Below are 22,345 nucleotides of genomic sequence, written 5' to 3'. Positions count from 1 at the left end.
GCTATTCCTACCTACATGCCTCTAGCTTTCATCCAGATCATACCACTCGATCCATTGTCTACAGCCAGCGCTACGATATAACCGCATTTGCTCCAACCCCTCAGACAGAGACAAACACCTACAAGATCTCTATCATGCATTCCTACAACTACAGTACCCACCTGCTGAAGTGAAGAAACAGATTGACAGAGCCAGAAGAGTACCCAGAAGTCACCTACTACAGGACAGGCCCAACAAAGAAAACAACAGAACGCCACTAGCCATCACCTTCAGCCCCCAACTAAAACCCCTCCAACACATCATCAAGGATCTACAACCTATCCTGAAGGACGAGCCATCGCGCTCTCAGATCTTGGGAGACAGACCAGTCCTTGCTTACAGACAGCCCCCCAATCTGAACCAAAATACTCACCAGCAACCACACACCACACAACAGAACCACTAACCCAGGAACCTATCCTTGCAACAAAGCCCGTTGCCAACTCTGTCCACATATCTATTCATGGTATACCATCATAGGGCCTAATCACATCAGCCACACTATCAGAGGCTCGTTCACCTGCGCATCTACCAATGTGATATATGCCATCATGTGCCAGCAATGCCCCTCTGCCATGTACATTGGCCAAACTGGACAGTCTCTACGTAAAAGAATGAATGGACACAAATCAGACATCAAGAATTATAACATTCAAAAACCAGTTGGAGAACACTTCAATCTCTCTGGTCACTCGATCACAGACCTAAGAGTGGCTAGACTTCAACAAAAAAGCTTCAAAAACAGACTCCAACGAGAGACTGCTGATTGGAATTAATTTGCAAACTGGATACAATTAACTTAGGCTTGAATAGAGACTGGGATTGGATGAGTCATTACACAAAGTAAAACTATTTCCCCATGGTATTTCTCCCTCCCACCCCACCCCCCACTGTTCCTCTGATATTCTTGTTAACTGCTGGAATTTAGCCTACCTGCTTGTCACCATGAAAGGTTTTCCTCCTTCCCCCCCTGCTGTTGGTGATGGCTTATCTTAAGTGATCACTCTCCTTACAGTGTGTATGATAAACCCATTGTTTCATGTTCTCTGTGCGTGTGTGTGTATATAAATCTCTCCTCTGTTTTTTCCACCAAATGCATCCGATGAAGTGAGCTGTAGCTCACGAAAGCTTATGCTCTAATAAATTTGTTAGTCTCTAAGGTGCCACAAGTACTCCTTTTCTTTTTGTCTGAAGTGAGTGGCCCCACAGAGGGAAACTAGGACATGCTCCTCCTCATGAAAGCACGGTTGCATTTGGTGAAGTGCTAACAGCCTCTGCTTCCATTGTTTGCAAGTGTTCTCAGCCCAGTTCCCTTTTCGGGGCCTATAATGATTGTGTCTGTTGTTTGCTGCCCTGGGGTTTATTTTGTAGCAGATTCTATGAAATGTGTACCTGCAGGGACAATGCTTTTGGAAGCAGACTTTCATGGGTGAATTTCAGGCTGATGAAAAGGTATCAGATCAACAGTCCTGGAGTGGAGACTGTTTATCCACAGAATAGAGATAGCGTGAATGACAGCCAGGCTGGTTTCCCCCCATCTTGCCCTGGCCTGTGTGCCTCAATCTTGTTCTGCCAAGATTACCTCTGAGAGGTGAGAGAGGAATCCAGTCTCCATGATCCAGTCAGTCCCTGGTATCTCTACTGAGACTGCCAGCAAAAGGGAACAGTACTGCTAATCTGAAGGTGATTTTTGAAGGGAACAATGTAAGTCACATAGACCAAAAAACAGCTTTCAGATAGTATCAACTTTCAGCCACTGCTGACTGGGCTTGCAATCCTGGGAAAATGCTAGTAACTCTCTTGTTAATAACAATCTCCCCTGGAAGGACCAAACTGATTTAATTTATTTCAAGGCTTCTTTAGGGGCCAAACTTAGACATCTTTTCTTTGATCTCACCCCAAAGACTATGCCTCTTTGACACCCAGCCAAAAGCAAAGAGAACCTCACAAAGGGATTTTTTTAGATGCTGAATAAAATAAACTCCAAACCTTATTGGGATGATTTCTGATACTTTATTTCTGAATTGCAGTCTGTGTTACAGTATCTATCCTGAGTGACATGGGACAACAGTCTCACAAATTCACAAAGAAGTATATTTAACAATGCATCTTTAACAAAAAAAAAAAAATCTCCTGGCATCATTTAAAATATAAAATTTCTCATTTGTTTAAAATATATACACACATATTTTTTTAATTATAAAGCAGAAAAAAACCCAAAGTAGAATTAAAGTGCTTTTTTTTTTTTTTTTTTTTTCATTTACAATAGTCAGAACCTAAACACCATAAATGAGCATAATTTTAATCTCCCCCTTCAGAAAAACTACATAACACGGTAGACTGCATACACCTAGTGTTCACTTCATTTTCTGTTTTATTTTTTTGGATGTATAACATTTGCTCAAAATCTCACAGTGCACAAAAAAATAAATATCTATCCCCAACACATCTTCATTGCTGGCAGTTTTCCACAGTACAAAATAATTCCTGGAATCAGTGCAAAGATTTTCTGTATAAAGGCCACAAGGAAAGATGTGTCCCAGGCTAATCATAATTTACTAAGGGAAAAATAGAACATTCTTTACAGCAGCTGTAAACATTTTTTCTCTCTTGGTGGATGAATGAGTCAGTGAGAAGAGACACTTCTGAGTGCAAGGAGTTCGTCTCAGCAATGTGTTCGTCAGTGCATTTTTCTCATGTCCAGATGTGGGAAATAGACCCCGTATACGCTCTGTTGGACGTCGTACATGCCTCCCTTCCTTTCTTCTCAGACAAAGGCAATCTGGTGGGAAGAAAGCAACGTTAATGCGAGAAATGTGAGCCTTTGTATCACCTTTCCACTGAGGGCCTAAGAGTGCTTTATCGAGTTAGTAAATATTATCCTCATTTTACAGATGATGTGACTCAGAGGCAGAGGTAAAATGACTGACCCAAGGCCACAAAGCCAGTCCCTGGCAGAGCCTCCAGTTTCAGCCCTTAAGGGCTTGTCTCCACTTACTGGGGATCAAAGCACAGCACTTGATCCACTGGGGATCGATTTAGCGGGTCTAGTGAAGACCCGCTAAATTGACCATTGATCACTCTCTCGTCAACTTCCGGTACTCCACCGGAATGAGAAGCATAAGTAAGTCAATGGGAGAGTTTTCTCCCATGAAGCAGCACGGTGTTGACCTAAGGTACGTCGACTCCAGCTACATTATTCACTTAGCTGGAGTTGCGTAACTTAGGTCAATTTAGCCCCATAGAGTAGAACTGCCCTAAGTCTCTTTTCTTTCCAAAGTTCCTTGTTCAGAATGGCCAGCTGTTCCTTCTTGAACATCTGAGTAACAATTAACCAGTTTCCCTTTCTCTTTGCAACCTTTGTTGCCTATCTGGAAAGCAGGATACAGATCTTGGATTGTGAGAGCCTGGGAACAGAGGACACTAAAAAGGAGCAGCTTTCCCCCCTCCCTCAGGTCCCCAGTAGTGTCCCTGCTGGGAGATTAGAAGAGGATCCACCCATCCACATCCTGTGTAGCAGAAATGCAGCTGGAGTCTGACCCTGGAAGGGGACTTCAGCTTTCTTCCTATTGCTAAGAAGTTGGAATGGGAAGTATTCAGTGTGATTCCCGAAGCTGGTAATTTGTATAAAGGTATTGAACCTTCTGCACTCAGTAGCTCTGTGTCCCCACCATTCTGCTGAGATTTAGGGATGGGAGAGTGTTTAAGAAGAGCAAGAAAAAGAAGCCAATGGTCTTTTTTGGGGTGACCTTACCTCCACTTTCCTGGTTTCTTCATATCCCTGCTTTATGCTCTTCAACCTTCTTCCTTAATAATGTATTCAATGGGCCATATTCCTCTCCTCACTCATGTGAGCAGTCCCAATGGAAGTCATGCGAGTAAAGCAGGGAGGATTTGGCCCAAAATGCTTATTGTTTTTCCACGTGTGTTGCCAGCCCGCTTGTGTTCCCTATTTGCTCCTAGCTTACTAGTTCATTGGTAGGATTTACTTTCAATGTGTCTAAATCAGACCGGGTGCCCAATTCCCTAATTCCCCTCTTTCCACTCACTGGACCACAAGGGTACCTGTGAATCTAAGGAGGCAGGACAACAGAGTAGCCACTTACCAAGAAGCTCATGAGGAGGAGGAGAATCAAGCCAAGCAACACCGAGAGCAGATGAGGATTATCGCCCAGATGGAGCTCTGGGAGGACAAAAGGATGAATTACAGATCTCTAAATTCACAGTCATTTTGGTCTGAAACAAGATTACACGCAAGGCCCGGCTGGTGATTTGGCAGAATTCTTGCTACAGCCAAATTTCAAGGGCACTTCTCAACTTAAAGGGGAGGTTTGAAAATGTGGGAAGGGAAAAAAGCTGGAGGTTAAACGCTCCCTATGTCTTTTCAGGTTTACTTCTCTTTATTTAAGTGCCGTAATCAAGATGGATGTGCAGTGGCCTGTAAGTTTCTAGTGCGAAAATGTCCACGTCAGTAAAACACACTACAGCGGGCACTAATTGGGCCCTCTATGGCAGCTGCAGCAGAGAGGCCCAGGACTGAATGGTTCCTGATAGCAAACTCCCCTCTTCGCCATTGATCAGGTCTCTCGGTGCATCTCCATCCTTCCTGTTCTCTGCCTGTGGCATGTAGTAGGTAGTCTCCTGAGGCCTGTAACACTTGGATCTAATTCTAGCTGGTGGGCATGGTGAGGGGTAGCTGGCGGGGGAGGGAGGGGGGCTGGTGGCCTGTGATGTACAGGCAGTCAGACTAGCTGGTCCCTTCTGGCTTCAAACTCTGACTCTCTATAGGTCTGAGGAGAAGCCTGGTGTGCAGGGGATGCAGGTGCTACGCTCTGTTTGGTGGATAAGCTGCAGTGCTGGGTGGATAATGTCAGAATTTCCCATGAGTTCCACATGTGTAATGGATTCACCATGGCCAGGCTTATTGCTCTTTTGCATTTGTTTGCTGCCAGTATTGGCGAGGTCAAGTTTGACAGGCCCAAATGGTGACTGGAACCATTGTCAGAGTTGTGCTATCCCCAGGGGATCTGTACCTGATATTCATCCATGACTCTAACTGCCCCTGTTTGAGTTGCTGGCTCCCTGCTGGGAGAGCCAGTTCTCTACACTCTTGTCCCCAAAGCCATGGAGACATCAGTCTAAACCCATGTCTGTGCATGTTCCGTACTAACTGTCTGACGCTAACGTCTGTTCAGTACCTTTAATGCGGATTGCTTCTCAAAAACACTTACCCGATCTACCTGGCTCTCCTGCCGTTGTGTTGAGAGGAGAATAATCTGGAAAGAAAAGAGGAACTTGTGAGGAAAAGGAGAACAGCAAGAAAGCAGTTTTCCAAAATTCCAGCAGAACCTCAACCGCAGCAACTTGCTCAAGGTTCCAGGGCTTGCCCTGCCACTCACCATTAACAAGCAAGCTATCCGTGTCTAGAGTGTAGCTGTTCCGAGCTGAGTGATTCCGTTGGTGAGACGTTTAAACTCCTCATACACTTCTTCTCTTTGAAAGGCCCTGGAGGTGCTGTCCAGCGTAAATTTGCAGACGGCATTAATACCAGTGGATGTTTTTCCGGAGATGGGCCTGGAAAATGCAAACCACAAGCCATTGATGTAGGGGGAGGAACACAACAGAGCATGCTGAATTTACTGAGTGAGATAGGACCAGGAGGGGTGAAACAAGGATGAAAGTCAATTGAAAGAGTGATGAACAGGTCAGGGCGATGTTCATACTCAGCTCTCAGAGCAATCTTTTGTTAGCATGCAGGCCAGTTTTCACCTTTAAGTTACCTCTCTTTTTAGAAAAAGAGGGAGGCGCTAGACAAGTCACTTTCTGCTGGACAAGTCAGACTCATGCCTTCTCCCCCCCGCCAACCTATTATCATCCGGGCTTGTGGAGAAGGGTGGGTTAGTGGGTTTGTAGTCTGGGCTGGTCAGTTTTCATTACGCTTTTGCAAAGCTGCTTAATTTCACCCACATCTATATTATCTGTTTTTGCCTAGAGATTAGTTGTGCATGAAAATGACTTTCCCAGCACAAATAAAAGCCCTTTTTTTGCATTTGTAGAAACATTTGAGGCAAGGCACAAAAATGAGCGAGTGTGAATGTGATTTTCTTTTCCCTCCAGCGAAAACCCTCCATGCATCTCACTGAGGTTTGGGCTAGGATAGACAGACGAATGCAGTACCCTCAAATTACATGAACCAGCATAGGCTCCTGAGTGAGACTTTCAATAAACATTTCATTGGAAGTTAAAGAATAACAATTCTTGTGTGACAGCCCGTGAGAAGAGACATACCTAAAGCTTTCAACTGAACAGCCAGTGAAGTACTTCTGGATGCTGCTATTTCTGAAAATATTGTCAAGCTGGGTGGAAAAGCAAAAAGAATTATTGCCATGTGGGCACAAACAGAGTGTATCAAATTATGTTTGAACAAGAGAAAGGAATACTAGTGGAAACAAAGAGCAAAATTCCTGTGGAACCAGGATCGGACCCCGTTGCAGACTCTTAGAACTTTACCGCTTTCTCAATCTTCTGCTTATTCAGTCGATGAGAATTTGAATTGGGTTGTTTCAGTTCTGACGAGTAGAAGAGGTTAGTGATGGTGAAGAGTAACCTGAAAGTCTCTTGCTCAGCACTGACGGGGAGGCTGAGTCACTGGCTTAATAACTGGCTCCAAAACTAAGAAGTAAGAAAAGAAACCAGTCAAAAATACAGTGAAGAGAAGCAAGCAAAGGCCCATTGGACCAGAGCTGTCCTGGTTTAAGATGGGGGAGACCGAAAGGAGCCTTGAGGCATATAGCTGAATTTGAAATTCAGTGGGATTTGGGTGCCAAACTCCCTTACCCACTTTGAAAGCCCCAGTCTTCCTGTCATTTCTTGGGGATTTTGCATATCAGTTTTTTAATTCAAAACATCCAAACTTTCTGAAATTCTAATGAATGGTTCCAATACCCCTCCCCTTGGTCTAACAATGAAAGACTGAGCGTGTAACAGGGGACCCGACATGTTGGATTGAGCCAAACATGATGGGCCAAGAATGGGCACATGCGCTCTGGGAATTCACTGGCTCAGAGCAGGGAGGTAGAGACGTCTCGGTGGAAGAGAAGAAAGGCAGAGACTTTCTCATCAGCCATGGAGATTTGGATTAACCAGAATGAAAGTTGGGCAGCCAGCTCTTCTGTATAGCTTACATACCATTCACCCTGGCTCCCTGCAGCTGGTAGCTGTCCCCCAGCCATTGTGCGCTTGCATTCTTCGTTCCATCCTGAAATGTGCTTAGAACGGTCTCCTCGCTGTGATTGGGTGCTGACTTGAAGTAGCATTGGCAGTCGACCACTACAGAGCCAATCCTGGGGGCAGAGAGGGTCAAGGCTCTTAACAAATCGGCCCTCAGAGATCATCTTTTTATGGGCCATGCTGCTATTTGAAATGTTACTGGAGGTTTTACAGTAAGATGGTGCTGGATACAGCCCTGGAGATACTAAATCGCTCTTTAGCCACAGACCAGCCACCTGCTCCCCTTACAGAGTCTCACACCAGCGTTCCTAAACCGGAAGGGGCCAGCTCTGTGGGGGCTAAAAGAAAGGAGGGGTTTTGTCGGTATGATCCATTCCATCCTTGTCCTCTGCTGAGATTGCCAACAAGCGCTGGGATTTTCAAAGGGGCCCTAAAGGTGCTCAAATCCCCATGAAAGTCAATGGGAGTCAGATCATAGAATCATAGAATCATAGAATATCAGGGTTGGAAGGGACCCCAGAAGGTCATCTAGTCCAACCCCCTGCTCAAAGCAGGACCAAGTCCCAGTTAAATCATCCCAGCCAGGGCTTTGTCAGCCTGACCTTAAAACCTCTAAGGAAGGAGATTCTACCACCTCCCTAGGTAACGCATTCCAGTGTTTTCACCACCCTCTTAGTGAAAAAGTTTTTCCTAATATCCAATCTAAACCTCCCCCATTGCAACTTGAGACCATTACTCCTCGTTTCTGTCATCTGCTACCATTGAGAACAGTCTAGAGCCATCCTCTTTGAAACCCCCTTTCAGGTAGTTGAAAGCAGCTATCAAATCCCCCCTCATTCTCTCTTCTGCAGACTAAATGCTTAACTCCCTTTGAAAATCCTAGTCAAGGATACCTGTGGGGTGGGGAGCGGGAAAGATTTGATGTGGACACTTGTCTAGTGGGAACTAGAGTAAGAACCACCCAACTCATTCCCCATGGACCACCGACCCTCCATGGAATACAAATGACTTTTGGTCCCACACCAACCTGGGACAGATTCAGACCAGTTCCCTGGAGGTGAGGGTGGGGGGTCTCGTGACCCAGCCCCTGAGTCTCCCTATGACCCCGGTTTTGTGAAGAATGCTAATTGCATGAAATGCCAAATAAGGAAACAGGTAGTTTGGTGACAGTTCTGTTGGCACGAGCAGCACTTCCAGGGGCCAGCAGAGCTGAGCCCAGGCATGTTTCTTGGAGGGCAGTCCATCTCCGCTCATCTGTCCCTTAACAGCCAGCGTTCATGACTCGCTCTCAGAAGTAGAGTCTGGCCCCTTGGGGATCAGCTACAACATGGTGCACGGCCTCAAGCCTTTTACTGAGTTTAATCGCTGATATTTAAACCCCTGGGCATGAGAACGAAGAGGTAAGGGAGTGGCTCCTGTGAGTTATTCAGACAGGGGGTGTGAACTAAACTGCACGTCACACTTTGAGCAGAGAGGAATTCTGCCAAGAGCAAGGGAGCAGGGTACACAGGGAAAGGCAGGAGCATCCACGCCCTTAATAAACCCAAGCGGAATCGTAGCACAAACCTCAAGCCTGTGACGCTGCAGATCAGGAATCTGCCTGAAGTTCACTCTTTTTGTACAGCTGGTTACATCTGAAAGAAACACACATTAGATATTTTCCAGCAGTAAAGGGGTGACTTCATGCCGTATGCTTTAGGGCAATAGAAAGACCGAACATGGCTGAAGATGTGACTGATTTTATATTTGAAATCTACATCATGTGGTAAGTGTTCTTATGGTTCCAACTTGACTTTGAGCGTGGCAACCCTTCTCATTTTATCCCATCACCAACAGAGATTACTAGCTGCCATTTTAGTTAACACTCCAGGCATTGAATGGGCAACCTGCAAAGCTAAGAGCATCAATTGCTCTTTCTCTAGATAGTGATGTAACAGACTCAGTACTCTGTGGGTTAGGCCTGGAGGAGGACCTGTTACACACTCACCGGTGGGTTACACCTGCAGATGTTGGGATCAGTTTGTGCCTACTCCTAAATTTGGTCATTAAGGTATAGGTGCCAACAGGCTGGGTTTAATAGATGGCCTCCACCTTGTCTCTTTTAGAGATGACCAAGTCTTGTGATTGCTCTGAAGCATGGAGACCCCCCTCTAACATAACAAATCCTGCCGCTTCTCATGAATTATGTTACACAATGCACAGGCACTATCGGGACTGGCAGCAGCGGAGCTGGTTGAAATTTGTAACCGTGACAGTTTCTTTGTCCACATTTTGAAGGTCAACAATTAAACTAATCAACTGTTCATGGAAGTTGGTGTGAAAATCAGATGGAATAGCCAAGATGGCTTCTGAAGGCGGCATCTCACCTTGTCTGCAATGTCTTTCTGTAATGCTTGATAGGCCAAAGACTTCGGGTCTGTGTTGGTTAGGTTTACATTGATTATTTTGAAGTTGAGCAGATACCCCACATTCTCTGGAGCCACCGTGGGAGGAGGTTTTGTAGTTAGCTATGTCTGAAAGGCGGAAGCCTAAATAAATAAATTTGAAAAAAAGGGTTAAGGGTTTTTTCACAGCAGTTTTATCCACCTAACCAATGGCAATCAGAGTGGGTCCTTGTTTGATTTGGATGAAGACAGCAGTGAGCTTTTAACATAGCTATTAGCTAAATGAAGAACCTCCATGACAGCACCAATACGCTGGACTGGCTTAGTCCTTGTGCCAAAGCCTGTGGACTGCCATAAACTGGAAAACATCATTGACGAAAGGGGAAGTTCATCATGTGCTACTAGAGAGCTCAAGCCCTGACGAAGATAAAGCATGAATTAAAGTCTCCAGGTGACCCCTAAGGCAACTCCGGATGTTCTCTCTGGATATTTACCATTCACATAAAGGCTGTTAATCTCCAGGGTGTAGGGTCCTAGCTTGGTGATGCCCTTTGTCATGCCACTCAACTCACGATAAAGCTTCACTCTGTCAAACGTGGCGACTGTGGGGTTGTTTTTGTAGCTGCAGACAGCAGCAATCCCAGTGTCCCTGTTCTTCACAGACCTGGAGAATCATAGATGTGCTATAGAACACGGCTGACATGGACAGAAAATCACCGGCCTTATTTATGTTACTGTGAAAGCTGACATTTGAGAAACCCAGCAACAACCAGTCTTCATTCACAATCACAGCCGTTGTATTGCACAGTTAGGGGGTTTTAATTCACAGACCTAATAATGAAATGAGATCATGAAAGGGGATGACTTGGATTGACTTTCCAAATTGCAATATGAACATTAATATACAGGAAACAAGGAAGGAAGAATTAAGTCATAAGGATACATGGGCAGATCTCAGTTGGGGGAAACATGGGTTATAAAAAATGCTGCTGCTTTACAATCTGCCGGGGGCCTTGGCCCAATTAGTGTCTGTCAAAACAATGGAACCACCCCCACAACAGAACTCTTACCTAAACGCCATCACTTTGCATCCAGTGTAGACAGGGCCAATGCTGCTGTTTCTGAACAGAGGCTCAATCTGTCAAAGAAAAGATCATTTCCTGAGTCTGACACAAGTGTGGGAGAGAAAAGGGTGTGCAAAGAGGGAGAGCATAAGAGCCAACAAATGAAACAGGCCAGGCAGCGTGTTCGTCAGACTTACATAATACAGTATTCTTTTCTCTGTAGAATTGAATTTGAGGGAACCCGGTGTCCCCATGTCTGTGGTGTAGCGGAGGTTGGTTAAGGTGAAGTTCAGTGGGAAATGCACAGCTGTTGGACTTTGTGGGGTAGTTAGACTCAGAGCTGTGATATAGGAGAAAGGATCATACTAGCAACATACAAAGCCTTCTTCACCCTCAAAGACACCCTCAATTCCAACAGAACTCTATGCTTCTACAGGGGCTTTCAAGAATTCCTTCCCCACTAATTTTCCTTTGATAGCTTTAATATGAATTAATTTGATAAAACACTTACTTGGTCCAAGAAGTGCTTCATTGTATTCTGGAAAGGAACAGAGATTATCATTAAGAAGCACGGCTATGGACAGAGAAAATAAAAATGAAAGAGGATCATAAAAGAGAGACTCAGGAATGGACCGCAGAAGCCAAGCCGTGTAGATATGTATCTATCAAATGAGTAATCCTGCTGCTTAAGAATGGGTATATTGAACTATAATGTCAAAGAACTGCAACTCAGAGATAAAAGCTATGTGTACTATTGGGATGAAAAGCTCCAAATACCTAATTGATTTAGGAGACTAAATCCCATTGATTGTCACTGGGACCTAGTCTCCTACATCGCTCAAGTCCCTTTTAAAAATGGGACTTAAGAAAAAATTGTAGAAATGCCTGCAGACTCAGAAGCCTAAATCCTACCATCTACAGGACTTGGTCTCCTAAGTCACTTAAGTGTTTGTGACCGTTTTACCCATGTTCTTAAATCCAGCTCTGATTCAGCAAAGCTCTTAGGCTCATGATCATCTTTTGCATGTTTTATTCCATAAACATCAACGGGACACTTCTGTGCTAAGTAAGAGTTAAGGTTATTCCATAAACTCAACGGGACACTTCTGTGCTTAAAGTTAAGGACGTGCTTAATGCTCTGCTGAATGGGAGCCTAGGGCCCAAGCAGGCCATGTCTCACTTTCCTGTATTTTCCATGTCCCCTTTCCATCTCTTGGGGAATTTATCTTGTCCTACTATGGCAGCTCTCACCCCAATGAAGGAGTGTTTTCATGGGCTGCAAGGAAATCAGCTGTTTTCTGAGCTCAGAAATATTTTACGCAAGTCTGGACTGACTTCTCTGCTGTGTGGATGTCAGTTTTTGCTGTTATATTTTTCAGGAGTTTCATCTTTTTTATTCATGCGTGTTAAATCAGGAACGATGGGAGCGCTCCCTGGAGGTGTGAGACCAACATCTGATTACCATTGACATAGAGGCTCTCTTATCCAGGTTGTATTGCCCTAACTTGGTGATGTCCTTTGTCATGCTGCTCAGCTCACGGTAAACCTTCACTCTGTCAAACGTGGGAGCTGTGGGGTCATTCTTGTAGCTGCAGAAGGCGTCTACTCCTGTGTCATCCCAGTTCTTCACCGACCCTAGGAAATCAGACATTATGAAGATTTCTGTTAGTTAGTGCCATTGTCGGTTTTCGCTCCTCAATGTGATATTAAAAAAAACCAACTAACTCAAGCGCACTATCCAGAGGGACAGGATAATTGTTTGAATTTGGGTTTAAGAAGCTTATGAAAAACTCCCAATATAATTAGGAAATGAATTTATGAAAAAGGGTATCTAAGAAATCAAAGCAGCTTTCACTGTAATGACACTGGTTCCCAGGTTCTAATGCCAGACATGGTGGTAGTTAGATACACGGAACTTTTAATATTAAGGAAAAGGGAAAAGGGAAAGGAACTATCCCTTGTTACTTATTAGCACGTGAATAAAATGTACATGAAGCCCTACACTGTAGCGTAACTGAAGAAGTATACCATCCTTACCTAATGCCATCACTTTGCATCCAGTGTAGACAGGGCCAATGCTGCTGTTCTGAACAGAGGATCAATCTGTCAAGAAAAGATTTCCTGAGTCTGACACAAGTGTGGGGAGAGAAAAGGCGTGTGCAAAGGGGAGAGCATAAGAGCCAACAAATGAAACAGGCCGGGCAGCGTGTGTCTGTCAGCTTACATAATACAGTATTGTTTTCTACTGTAGAATGAATTGAGGGAAACGGTTGTCCCCATGTCTGTGGTGTAGCGGAGGTTGGTTAAGGTGAAGTTCAGTGGGAAATGCACAGCTGTTGGACTTTGTGGGTAGTTAGACTCAGAGCTGTGATATAGGAGAGAAAGGATCATAACATAGCAACATACAAAGCCCTTCTTCACCCTCAAGACACCCTCAATTCCAACCGAACTCTATGCTTCTACAGGGGCTTTCCAAGAATTCCTTCCCCACTAATTTCCTTTGATAGCTTAATATGAATTAATTTGATAAAACACTTACTTGGTCCAAGGAAGTGCTTATTGTATTCTGGAAAGGAACAGAGATTATCATTAAGAAGCACGGCTATGGACAGAGAAAGTAAAAAATGATAAAGAGGATCATAAACCAGATAACTCAGGAATGGACCAACAGAAGAGCTGTAATGTGTATCTATCAAATAAGTAACCCTATTGCTTAAGACCGGGTGTATTTTACTATAATCTCAAAGAACTGCAACTAGAGATAAAAGCTATCTGTACTATTTGTATAAAAAGCTCAAAAATACCTAATTGATTTAGAGACTAAATCCCATTAATTATCACTGGGACGTAGTCTCCTACATCGCTCAAGTCACAGCACATGCATTACAGAACAGTGCTTATTTGGTGACTGTCTGCTATAATGTTGCAGTAAGAGGGTTCACACATCCCCAGAGTGCAGGGCCCTCAGATACAATGTTCCAGTTCAGCTCCATCTCTCTTTCTTATATGATGATCTAATTTATTCTATTGTACATCGACAGAGCAACACGGGGCCCATTTAAACAAGATTGACCAGTGAGCTTCAGATGCACCCAATTGAAGTCAGATCAGGAAGACATTTCATACTCTTCAGATTCCAATGGTGCTTCATAGCTCTGGGAATTTCTTGGTGTGTCCATTTATTGGTTTGTCGATCAAATATATCGTGTTTCTATTGCTACATCAGTGCAATGAATTATGTAGAACGAACAAGCTGTAAAGAAATCATATGGTTACCATTGACATAGAGGCTGTCCTTGTCCAGGGTGTAGGGGCCCAGCGTGGTGATACCATTTGTCTTGTTGCTGATTTCATGATAACGCCCACTCTCTCAAAGGGGGGAGCAGTGGAGTCGCGCCTGTAGGTGCAGATGGCATCTACACCGGTGTCATTCCCAGCTCTCACTGCTCTAGAACAGAAAAGCCAATGCCAGATTTGATCACATGTTTAAATTGTTTGCTAATTTTGAAGTTAGATGTTTCATCCTGGGATATCATTGTTACCATAACATGGTAATTCATAAGTAAACCCATTAATGGAATGTAAAATACTCCCCATAACGACGTTCTATCAATCAGTAATGCAAACAGGCCATTTATGAAGCGCTAACCATTCAGAGTTCCCTGGAAATCTCTGCTGAAATTAACACGTTCCCTTCTTCCATCCACAATGGCAGAAGTATCGTAGGGCTTAATTATGCAAGAGGGAAATATTTACGCTTCATTATGATGCCAAACCACTTGATGGTAAATGCATGCTCAGACGTTGTATTATAAATAAATATCAGGTGCCTGGACCTTACCTGTAAGTCATCACTTCACATCTAAGTAAGCTGGGCCGATGCTGCTGTCCTCAAAATGGGTTGAGCTGATAAACCGAGAATGTCATTAGTCTGTCATACTGCGATAGCACCAGATATCCCCAAAATGCCAGGAGGGTTGTGAGTCAGTCACACTTACCAAAGAGATCAAGACCCTCTCCAGTAGCATGAACTGGTAGAATGAGGAGTCCGAGTTTGAATCATACTGGAGATTGTTTAGGTGAAGTTCACTGTGAAATGTTCAATTGCTGGAGCGGGGTTGAGGTTGGCAAACAGCTGCAAAAATGAAAGAAAGAATGAAAATCAATGAACTCCCCCTACAGATGCACTGAAACACATCTCTAATTCCACAGATGGAGCTTTATGCAAATCGCAAATGGATTTTTATTCCCGCCTCAAGGAACAGCAGACCGTTCTCCTTTGAGGGCCAATTCCATTCCATTGTGGCAGAGTCATAGTTCTAGACAACCACTATTCACCACCTGTTGGAATATCAAACTGTCTCTAGTCATGCAAAATAACAATATGCACCACTTTTTTCATACTATTTGGAAGCTTCGTACACTGTGCTCTGCCTACGATGACATTGATAGCGTTTCACTAGCAGATTAAATCTAATCAAACAACTGTTCTCCTATACTAGGGTTGGCAGAATTTGATTTTAATATTTTATAATTTTGACAGATTATATAGATGTTAATTTTTAAGCATTTTTAATGTTTTTATGATTTAAATGTTCACATTTGTGAAAATTGAGTTTTAAGCTTTAATTTTTTTATTAGCAGGTTGTCAATGGGGGGTGTCAGACAATAGTTATTTAAATCAAATTCTGAGAAGTTCTAAGCCAGCATTTTTCTGACTTTGCGTATCTGTATATTTCCTTTATTATCAATGGAAATATTATTTCCTCAGTTTGTGTGTGTACGGTGGAAGTGACGTTTACTGACATAAAAATCTCATCCTTCCAAGCCTATGTATTACTTAGCAATTGCCTGTGTTAAATTTCATCTGACATCATGTTCCTAACACTCAGAGGACCAGATTCTGCCAGGCTTGGTCTGGCAGAATAATCCCCTACTCTAAGTATATTCCATTGACTTCAATGAGACTAGTCAATGAGTAAAATACTGTTCACCATGACTAAGGGTAGCGTGAAGCTCAGATGACCTGTATATTTCCTAAGTAATGCGGCATTGTATGGGAGGCTTGTGAAAGTGAAATTGACCCCAAGACACACACAGAGGGGGCACAGGTTGCCATTCACCCTGCTGCTCCTTTACACCATTTGAACTAGAACTGGTCGAGATGTTTTGAATTTTTGAAGATTTTTGAGCACAAAACATTAATGAAAAATTTCAATCTGGTGCGGGGGGGGGGCAATTTCCCCCCCCCCCATTTTTCCCACTGGCCTTAATTTCCACAGATGTAGGGACCACTAGATCCATGTAAATCTAGATCTCATGGCCTCTTCTTGGCCTTCCAATCTGTGCCCTCCAGGCGTGCTGTGCAGAGCTGGCTCAGAGATCTCCTCCATGCACACTCCTGGAAGGCTGTATGACCTTCACACTCACACAGCCAAGGCGGGAACTCAGCCCCAAGAAGTCTGCATTCTAACTCATCCAACAAACAAATTTGAACATAGAGAGTAACATTTTCAGAAGCATGTAAGTGATTATGTCCTACTGAAAACTGGAAATACTTAGGTGCTTTGGAAATGATACCTTTCAAAGACCAAAGCCTCCCTATTAGCATTTTTTGGTCCTGTCTAAAGAAGCTAGCCCAAGAAAAGGTCTTGCTTGTTGGCGGGGAAGTGGTGGCTGGGAAGAAGGAAGTTGTCATCTGAAGGGAAGTGCAAGCAGTACGTAGAGTGGGTTGTGGTACTTTTGAGGATGCCACCTCTAAGTTGGGCAAAACAACGGATGACATGAATATTACTTCTAATATGAATAATGGCAACACCTTGTAAAATGTAATCTATAGTAAAAAGCAGGGGGTTACCATTACCTAACCATCTCTCTAGGCATTCATACCTGAAGTAAGCATTGGAGAAACTCATACAGTTTCCCTCTCTACTGTAGAGGTACTAATTACTACTGTAGTCTCACCTGGGAAAGTGGTCTCTAGAGGAGATGCGGATGTTTCTGCTGTTCCAGAGATGGCTGCAATTGTCATAGCAGATGTTGAACTAGCAGGAACAGCTATTTTGGTTGGAGGTGATGCAGAAGTGCTAATTAGTGCTGTGGGCTCAGCTAGGGAGAAGGTTAGACGAGCAGAAGTGGAAGTCTCTGCTAACGTAGAGGTAGCTGCAGTTTTAGTCTCAGCTGGGGAAGTGGTCACTGGGGCTGCGGTGATGGATTCTGCTCCTGTTGTGAGATACGTTACTGAAGTCCCAGGTTTGTTTGGGATCACAGGAGCTGCTGCTTTGGTTGTACTCTCTAATGTTGTGCTTTTGGTGGTTGTGGTGGTGGTGGTGGTGGTTTTAACCACAGGAGTAGTCTGTGTAGTTGTGACATTATTATCTTTATTTTGTTCCACTGGCTTAATGGACTTCTGGTAGATTATTTCAGTTATTTCACGATCTGTGTAGAGAAATGTATCTCCATTATACTATTTTACATCAGGACTTATACCACATATGAGTGCGAATCCACGGATTATGCTATCAATAATATGTGGTCATGTGAATATACAGGGTGTTTGTTTTAGCTTAAACATTCCAACATTTTTTCTCCAGTTGTGAATTTTTTCCATCTATGTTCTCACAATTTATATGTAGAATGCATGAGAGACTCACTCTGCAGTTCCTTTGGAATACATTTTTGGATTTTGGATTCACTGGGCCTCATTCCTGATTACACTAAAGGCCCCATACACTGCTCCTAAAGTGGCTGCAACTATAATCTGCACTCTCTTCAAGGCCCCAATATTGAAAGATTCTAAAGCCAGAGGGAACAACTGTGGTTATCGAGGTCTGACCTCCTGTAAGCCATAGAACTTCCCGAGAATAACCCCTTTTGAATTAGACCCTATCTTAAACAACCTTGATTTTAAAATTACCAGTAATGGAGAATCCACATCAACCCTTGGTAAATTGTTCAATGGTAAATTATTTTTCACTTATAAAAATTAACAGTTTTTCCCAGCTGAATTTGTCTAGCTTCAACTTCCAGCTATTTGGTCTTGTAATACTTTTGTTTGCAATATTAAAGAAGCTATTATCAAATATTTCTTCCTAAGACAGGTCCTTACGGATTGTTATCAAGTCACCCCTTAACCTACTCTTTGTAAAGCTAAATAGACTGAGCTCCTTGAGTGCATCACACTAATGCATGTTTCTAATAATTTAATCATTCTCTGGGCTGTTCTCTGAAACCTCTCCCATTTATCAATATCCTTCTTGAACTGTGCACAACAGAATTGGAGACAATATTCCAGCAGAACTTCCACCATTGCCCCATATAGAGGTAAAATAACCTGAGCATGCCTCCCAGAGCAGCCTCCTCAGGTCAGTTCACCCAAAACAGCTTTGGGGGGAGAGGAGGAGGAAGAGGAGGTCCTCCCTCATAACTTTTAGCCCAGTGGTTTGGGTCCTCACTTGGGACGTGGAAGACTGACTGTTGCACTGTGGACAAATAATAAAAGAATCATTTGTGCAAGGGATCTGGGTCCTGAATCTCCCACGTCCCGGGTGAGTGCTCTAGTGAAAAAGATATAGAATCACTCTTAGGCATTCTCTCTCTCTCCTCCTACCCCTGCACACTCATTGTGTAGGTTTCAGAGTAGCAGCGTGTTAGTCTGTATTCGCAAAAAGAAAGGAGTACTTGTGGCACTTTAGAGACTAACAAATTAATTTGAGCATAAGCTTTCGTGAGCTATCCGATGAATAGTGAAGCTGTAGTTCACGAAAGCTTATGCTCAAATAAATTTGTTAGTCTCTAAGGTGCCACAAATACGCGTTTTCTTTTTACTCATTGTGTAGGAGCCTAGGTGTCTAACTGAGGCTTCGTGAATCACACTGATCTTCTAACTGCGTAGAAGAACATCACAGCACCACAGCTCCATTTGTGCATTCAGGCTTTAACTTTTTAAGTTTGAACTTTTCAGTGCGGCTGACTTCAGTGAGACAGCTCAGTTGCTTGAATGCTTTCCTGAAAGAGACTAACTTAGTCCTATGCGAATGTTAAGCACGTGCTCAAGGACCTAAATATTTTACAGAATTGGGGCCTTAGTACTTAATGTTTCCATTTCAGGCTTTCAAGATAGTCTTGTAAATAGGAAATAACTACCAAGAAAAATTCAGAGAATTCCTGTTTCAATATCTTTTTTGTCAGTTTGTATCCCCTTTCCTCCTATATTTGTTTATGTTCATTAATAACTTTCAAGAAGATTATTTAACTTCAGTTAAGCAGGCACCATTATTATAATAAGACACTCCCATATGTACTATTTATTCTTTCTTTTATGTTCATATCTCCCTTGTTTCCAATACCCATTGAAAGTCTAAATTTTGCCACCTCTATCCCAAATAACATCCAATTACTCTAGGTAGCATGAAAACTTCATTTTTTTAATCCACAAAATACCTCCATTTCTAAATGGATAAACACTAAGAAAATATTTCTTTTAATATGTGACTTCAAAAGGATAACAACCCAGACCCCTCCTGCTTAAAATGGGTCTGGACTCATGGGGAAGCAAATCTGCAACTACAAAGAATACGCAAGATGAAAACAATGCCCTTACTTGTCCAAAGCAACTGTGGTAGGTGAAAGCAATGTGTGGTTGTCACAGCTGCTGTTGTCTCTCCTCTGATCGGTATGCCTAGAGCGGTGTGGTCTCAGCTGGGGAAGTTGTAAAAAGGGCAGGTGTGGTTGTTCCCTGTCTTGTAGTGGAGGTGTAAGTTGTTGCAATGGGTGATGTTTTAGTAGTCCCGGTTAGAACAGCGGTGACAGGGGATGCTGTGAGTATCCCCCGTTCTGTGGTGGTGCCCAAAGCTGTTGGGATCTCAGCTGTGGAACTGGTCTCCAGAGCAGATGTGGATGTTTTAGGACCTGCTGTGGTGGGAGTCAGTGTCACTGTGGTTTCAGCAGAAGAAGTCACCGTAACAGCAACTGTGGATGTCTCTGCTAAAGAGGAGGTGACTGCACTTGTGGTTGCAGTGGGATAAGTGACAAGAAGGGCAGCTGTGGTTGTCTCAACTTCTGTAGAGGTGCTGGGAATTCTTGTGGTCTCAGAGAGAAAACTTGTCTCAAGACTGACCGTGGATGTCAACGGTAAAATAGAAGTGACTCCAGTTGTGGTCTCAGTGAGAGATATGGCCACAGGGGCTGGTGTGGTGATAGCCAGAGTGGTGGGTGTTTCAACTGGGGAAGTAGTAGGAAAGGCAACTATGGCAGTAGTTCCTGCTGTCATCTCTGAGGAACCGGTCTGTAAAGGAGATGTGAATGTTTCTGCTATGGTAGAAGTGGTTATAGCTGTGCTCTTATGGGTTTGAAGAGGTGGAAAGGGCAACCGTGGTTGTCTTTTCTGCTATAGTTGTATTAGTTATTGCTGTAGTCTCAGGCAGGGAAGTGGGCACCCGAGCAGATGTGGAGATCTCTCGAATAAGAGAAGAGGCTACTGTTGTGCTTTTAGGAAGAGAAGTGGTAGGAAAGGCAACTGCGCTCGTCTCTTCTAGTGTAGTGGCATTAGCTATTGCTGCAGTCTCAGCTAGGAAGTGGTCTCTAGAAGGGCTGTGAGGGTCTTTTGAATAACAGAAGTGGTTGAAGCAGTAATCCCAGGTAGTGAAGCAGTAGGAAACGGAACTGTGGTTGTCTCTTCTGCTGTGCTGGTACTAGATATTTCTGTAGTCTTAGCTACAGAAGTGGTCTCTACAGGAGAGGTGGAGGTCTCTGGTCTACTAGAGGTGGCTATAACTTTGCTTTCATAGGGTGAAGTTGTAGGAAGAGTAATTGTGGTTGTCTCGCCTACTGCAGTGGTATCAGTTACTGCTGTAGTCTCATTTGGGGAAGAGGTCTCCAGAGCACCAGTGGAGGTCTCTGAAGTAGTAGAAGTGGCTGCCGCTGTGGTCCTAAGAAGTGTAGTGGTAGGAAGAGGAGGTTTTGTTGACTCTTCTGCTCTAGTGCTACTAGTTATTGTTGTAGTTTCAGCTGCAGAAGTCATCTCTGGAGGAGAGGTGGATGTTTCTCCAGTGGTTCTGGTGGATACAACTGTGCTTTGAGGTTGTGAAATTGTAGAAATGGAAAGTGTGGATGTCTCCTCTATTGTAGTAGCACTAATTATTGCTGTAGTCTCAGCTGGGGATGTGGTCTGTAGAAGAGCTGTGGAGGTCTCTGGAATAGTTGAGGTGGCTCTAGCTGTGCTCCCAGGTAGTGCACTTGTAGAAAGAGGTTCTGCGGTTGTCCCCTCTGTTGTAGTAGTACTAGCTATTGCTCTAGTTTCAGCTTCAGAAGTTGTCTCTAGAGGAGATGTGGATGTTTCTCCTTTGGTAGAGGTGGCTGCAGCTGTGCTTTCAGATAGTGAACTTGCAGAAAGGGGAAGTCTCGTTGTCTCTTCAGTTGCAGTGGGACTAGTTATTGCTGTTGTCTCAGCTGGAGACATGGACTCTACAGGGGATGTGGAGGTCTCTAGTATAATGGAGGTGGCTGCAGCTGTGCTCCCTGGTGTTGTAATGAGAGGAAGAGGAATGGTGCTTGTCTTTTCTACTGAAGTGGTCGTCATTATTGTTATAGTCTCAGCTGTGGATGTGGTCTGTAGAGGTCCCGTAGAGATCACTGGTGTAGTAGAAGTGACTGCAGCTGTGGTCTCATAGAGTGAACTGCTTGGGAGGACAATTGTGGTTCCTTCCTTGATTGTGTTAGTAGTTATTGCTGTTGTCTCCGTTGGAGAAGTGGTCTCTGGAGGAAATGTGGATGTCTCTTCCCTAGCAGAGGTGGCTGCAGCTGTGCTCTGAGGTAGTGAAGTGGTAGGAAGCGCAACAATGGTTGTCCCCTCTACTGTCCTGTTACCGAGTATTGCTGTAGTCTCACCTGGGAAATTGTTCTGTAGAGGAGATGTGGACATTTCTGTTGTTGCAGAGGTGGCTGCACCGGTCATAACAGATTTTGAACTAGCAGGAAGAGCAATTGTGGTTGGCTCCGATGTGGAAGTGCTAATTAGTGATGTGGGCTCACTTAGGGAGGAGGTTGGATGGGCAGAAGTGGATGTCTCTGCTAACGTAGAGGTAGCTGCAGTTTTAGTCTCAGCTATGGAAGTGGTCACTGGGGCTGCAGTGATGGATTCTGCTCCTGTTGTGGGATATGTTGCCATGGTCCCAGGTTTGTTTGGGATCACAGGAGCTGTTGCTTTGGTGGTACTCTCTAATGTTGTACTTTTTGTCGTGGTGGTGGTGGTTTTAACCACAGGAGTTGTCTGTGTTGTTGTGACATTATTATCTTTATTTTGTTCCACTGGCTTAACAGTCTTCTGGTAGATTATTTCAGTTATTTCACGATCTGTATAGAGAAATGTATTTCCATTAAGGTATTTTACATCGGGGCTTATTCCACATATTGAGTGCAAATCCACAGAATATGCATATCAATAATATATGGTCATTGTGAACATACAGTGTTTTAGCTTAAACATTCCAACATTTTCCCCCAGTTGTGAATTTTTTCTGTCTATGTTTATCACAATTTACATATAGAATGCAGGAGAGATTCCACCATTGCCCGATACAGAGGTAAATAACTTGAGCATGCCTCCCAGAGCAGGCTGCTCAGGTGAGT

General features: G+C 43.7%; 2 protein-coding genes and 1 long non-coding RNA gene across 3 annotated transcripts; all 3 read right to left on the bottom strand.

The window, feature by feature from the left end:
* Positions 1 to 2,655: 2,655 nt before the first annotated feature.
* LOC122457484 lies at positions 2,656 to 5,579 on the bottom strand. Its single transcript, XR_006277025.1, has 4 exons — positions 5,439 to 5,579; positions 5,271 to 5,315; positions 4,146 to 4,222; positions 2,656 to 2,821 (listed from the first exon to the last, which is right to left on the bottom strand). It is a non-coding gene; the product is annotated as an uncharacterized LOC122457484 (long non-coding RNA).
* A 748-nt stretch (positions 5,580 to 6,327) lies between these two features.
* LOC122457483 (mucin-16-like) lies at positions 6,328 to 17,153 on the bottom strand. The gene is given in 14 exon segments (XM_043502689.1): positions 6,328 to 6,395; positions 6,550 to 6,711; positions 7,228 to 7,382; positions 8,836 to 8,903; positions 9,636 to 9,797; positions 10,148 to 10,317; positions 10,724 to 10,791; positions 10,915 to 11,057; positions 11,229 to 11,255; positions 13,994 to 14,083; positions 14,086 to 14,165; positions 14,559 to 14,623; positions 14,716 to 14,852; positions 16,682 to 17,153. Coding segments are annotated over 11 exon segments (993 nt in total). The 5' UTR covers positions 14,570 to 14,623; positions 14,716 to 14,852; positions 16,682 to 17,153; the 3' UTR covers positions 6,328 to 6,395; positions 6,550 to 6,692.
* Positions 17,154 to 20,285: 3,132 nt separating this feature from the next.
* LOC122457513 (mucin-5AC-like) lies at positions 20,286 to 22,067 on the bottom strand. Its single transcript, XM_043502887.1, has one exon. The coding sequence runs from the start codon at positions 21,882 to 21,884 to the stop codon at positions 20,286 to 20,288; it is 1,599 nt and encodes a 532-aa protein (XP_043358822.1). The 5' UTR covers positions 21,885 to 22,067.
* Between the last annotated feature and the right edge of the window lie 278 nt (positions 22,068 to 22,345).

Source organism: Dermochelys coriacea, chromosome 25, assembly GCF_009764565.3.
Source record: "Dermochelys coriacea isolate rDerCor1 chromosome 25, rDerCor1.pri.v4, whole genome shotgun sequence".
In the NCBI taxonomy this organism is placed as follows: domain Eukaryota; kingdom Metazoa; phylum Chordata; order Testudines; family Dermochelyidae; genus Dermochelys; species Dermochelys coriacea.
The sequence above is the reverse complement of the archived record's forward strand: the minus strand, read 5'-3'. Positions and strand labels throughout refer to the sequence as shown.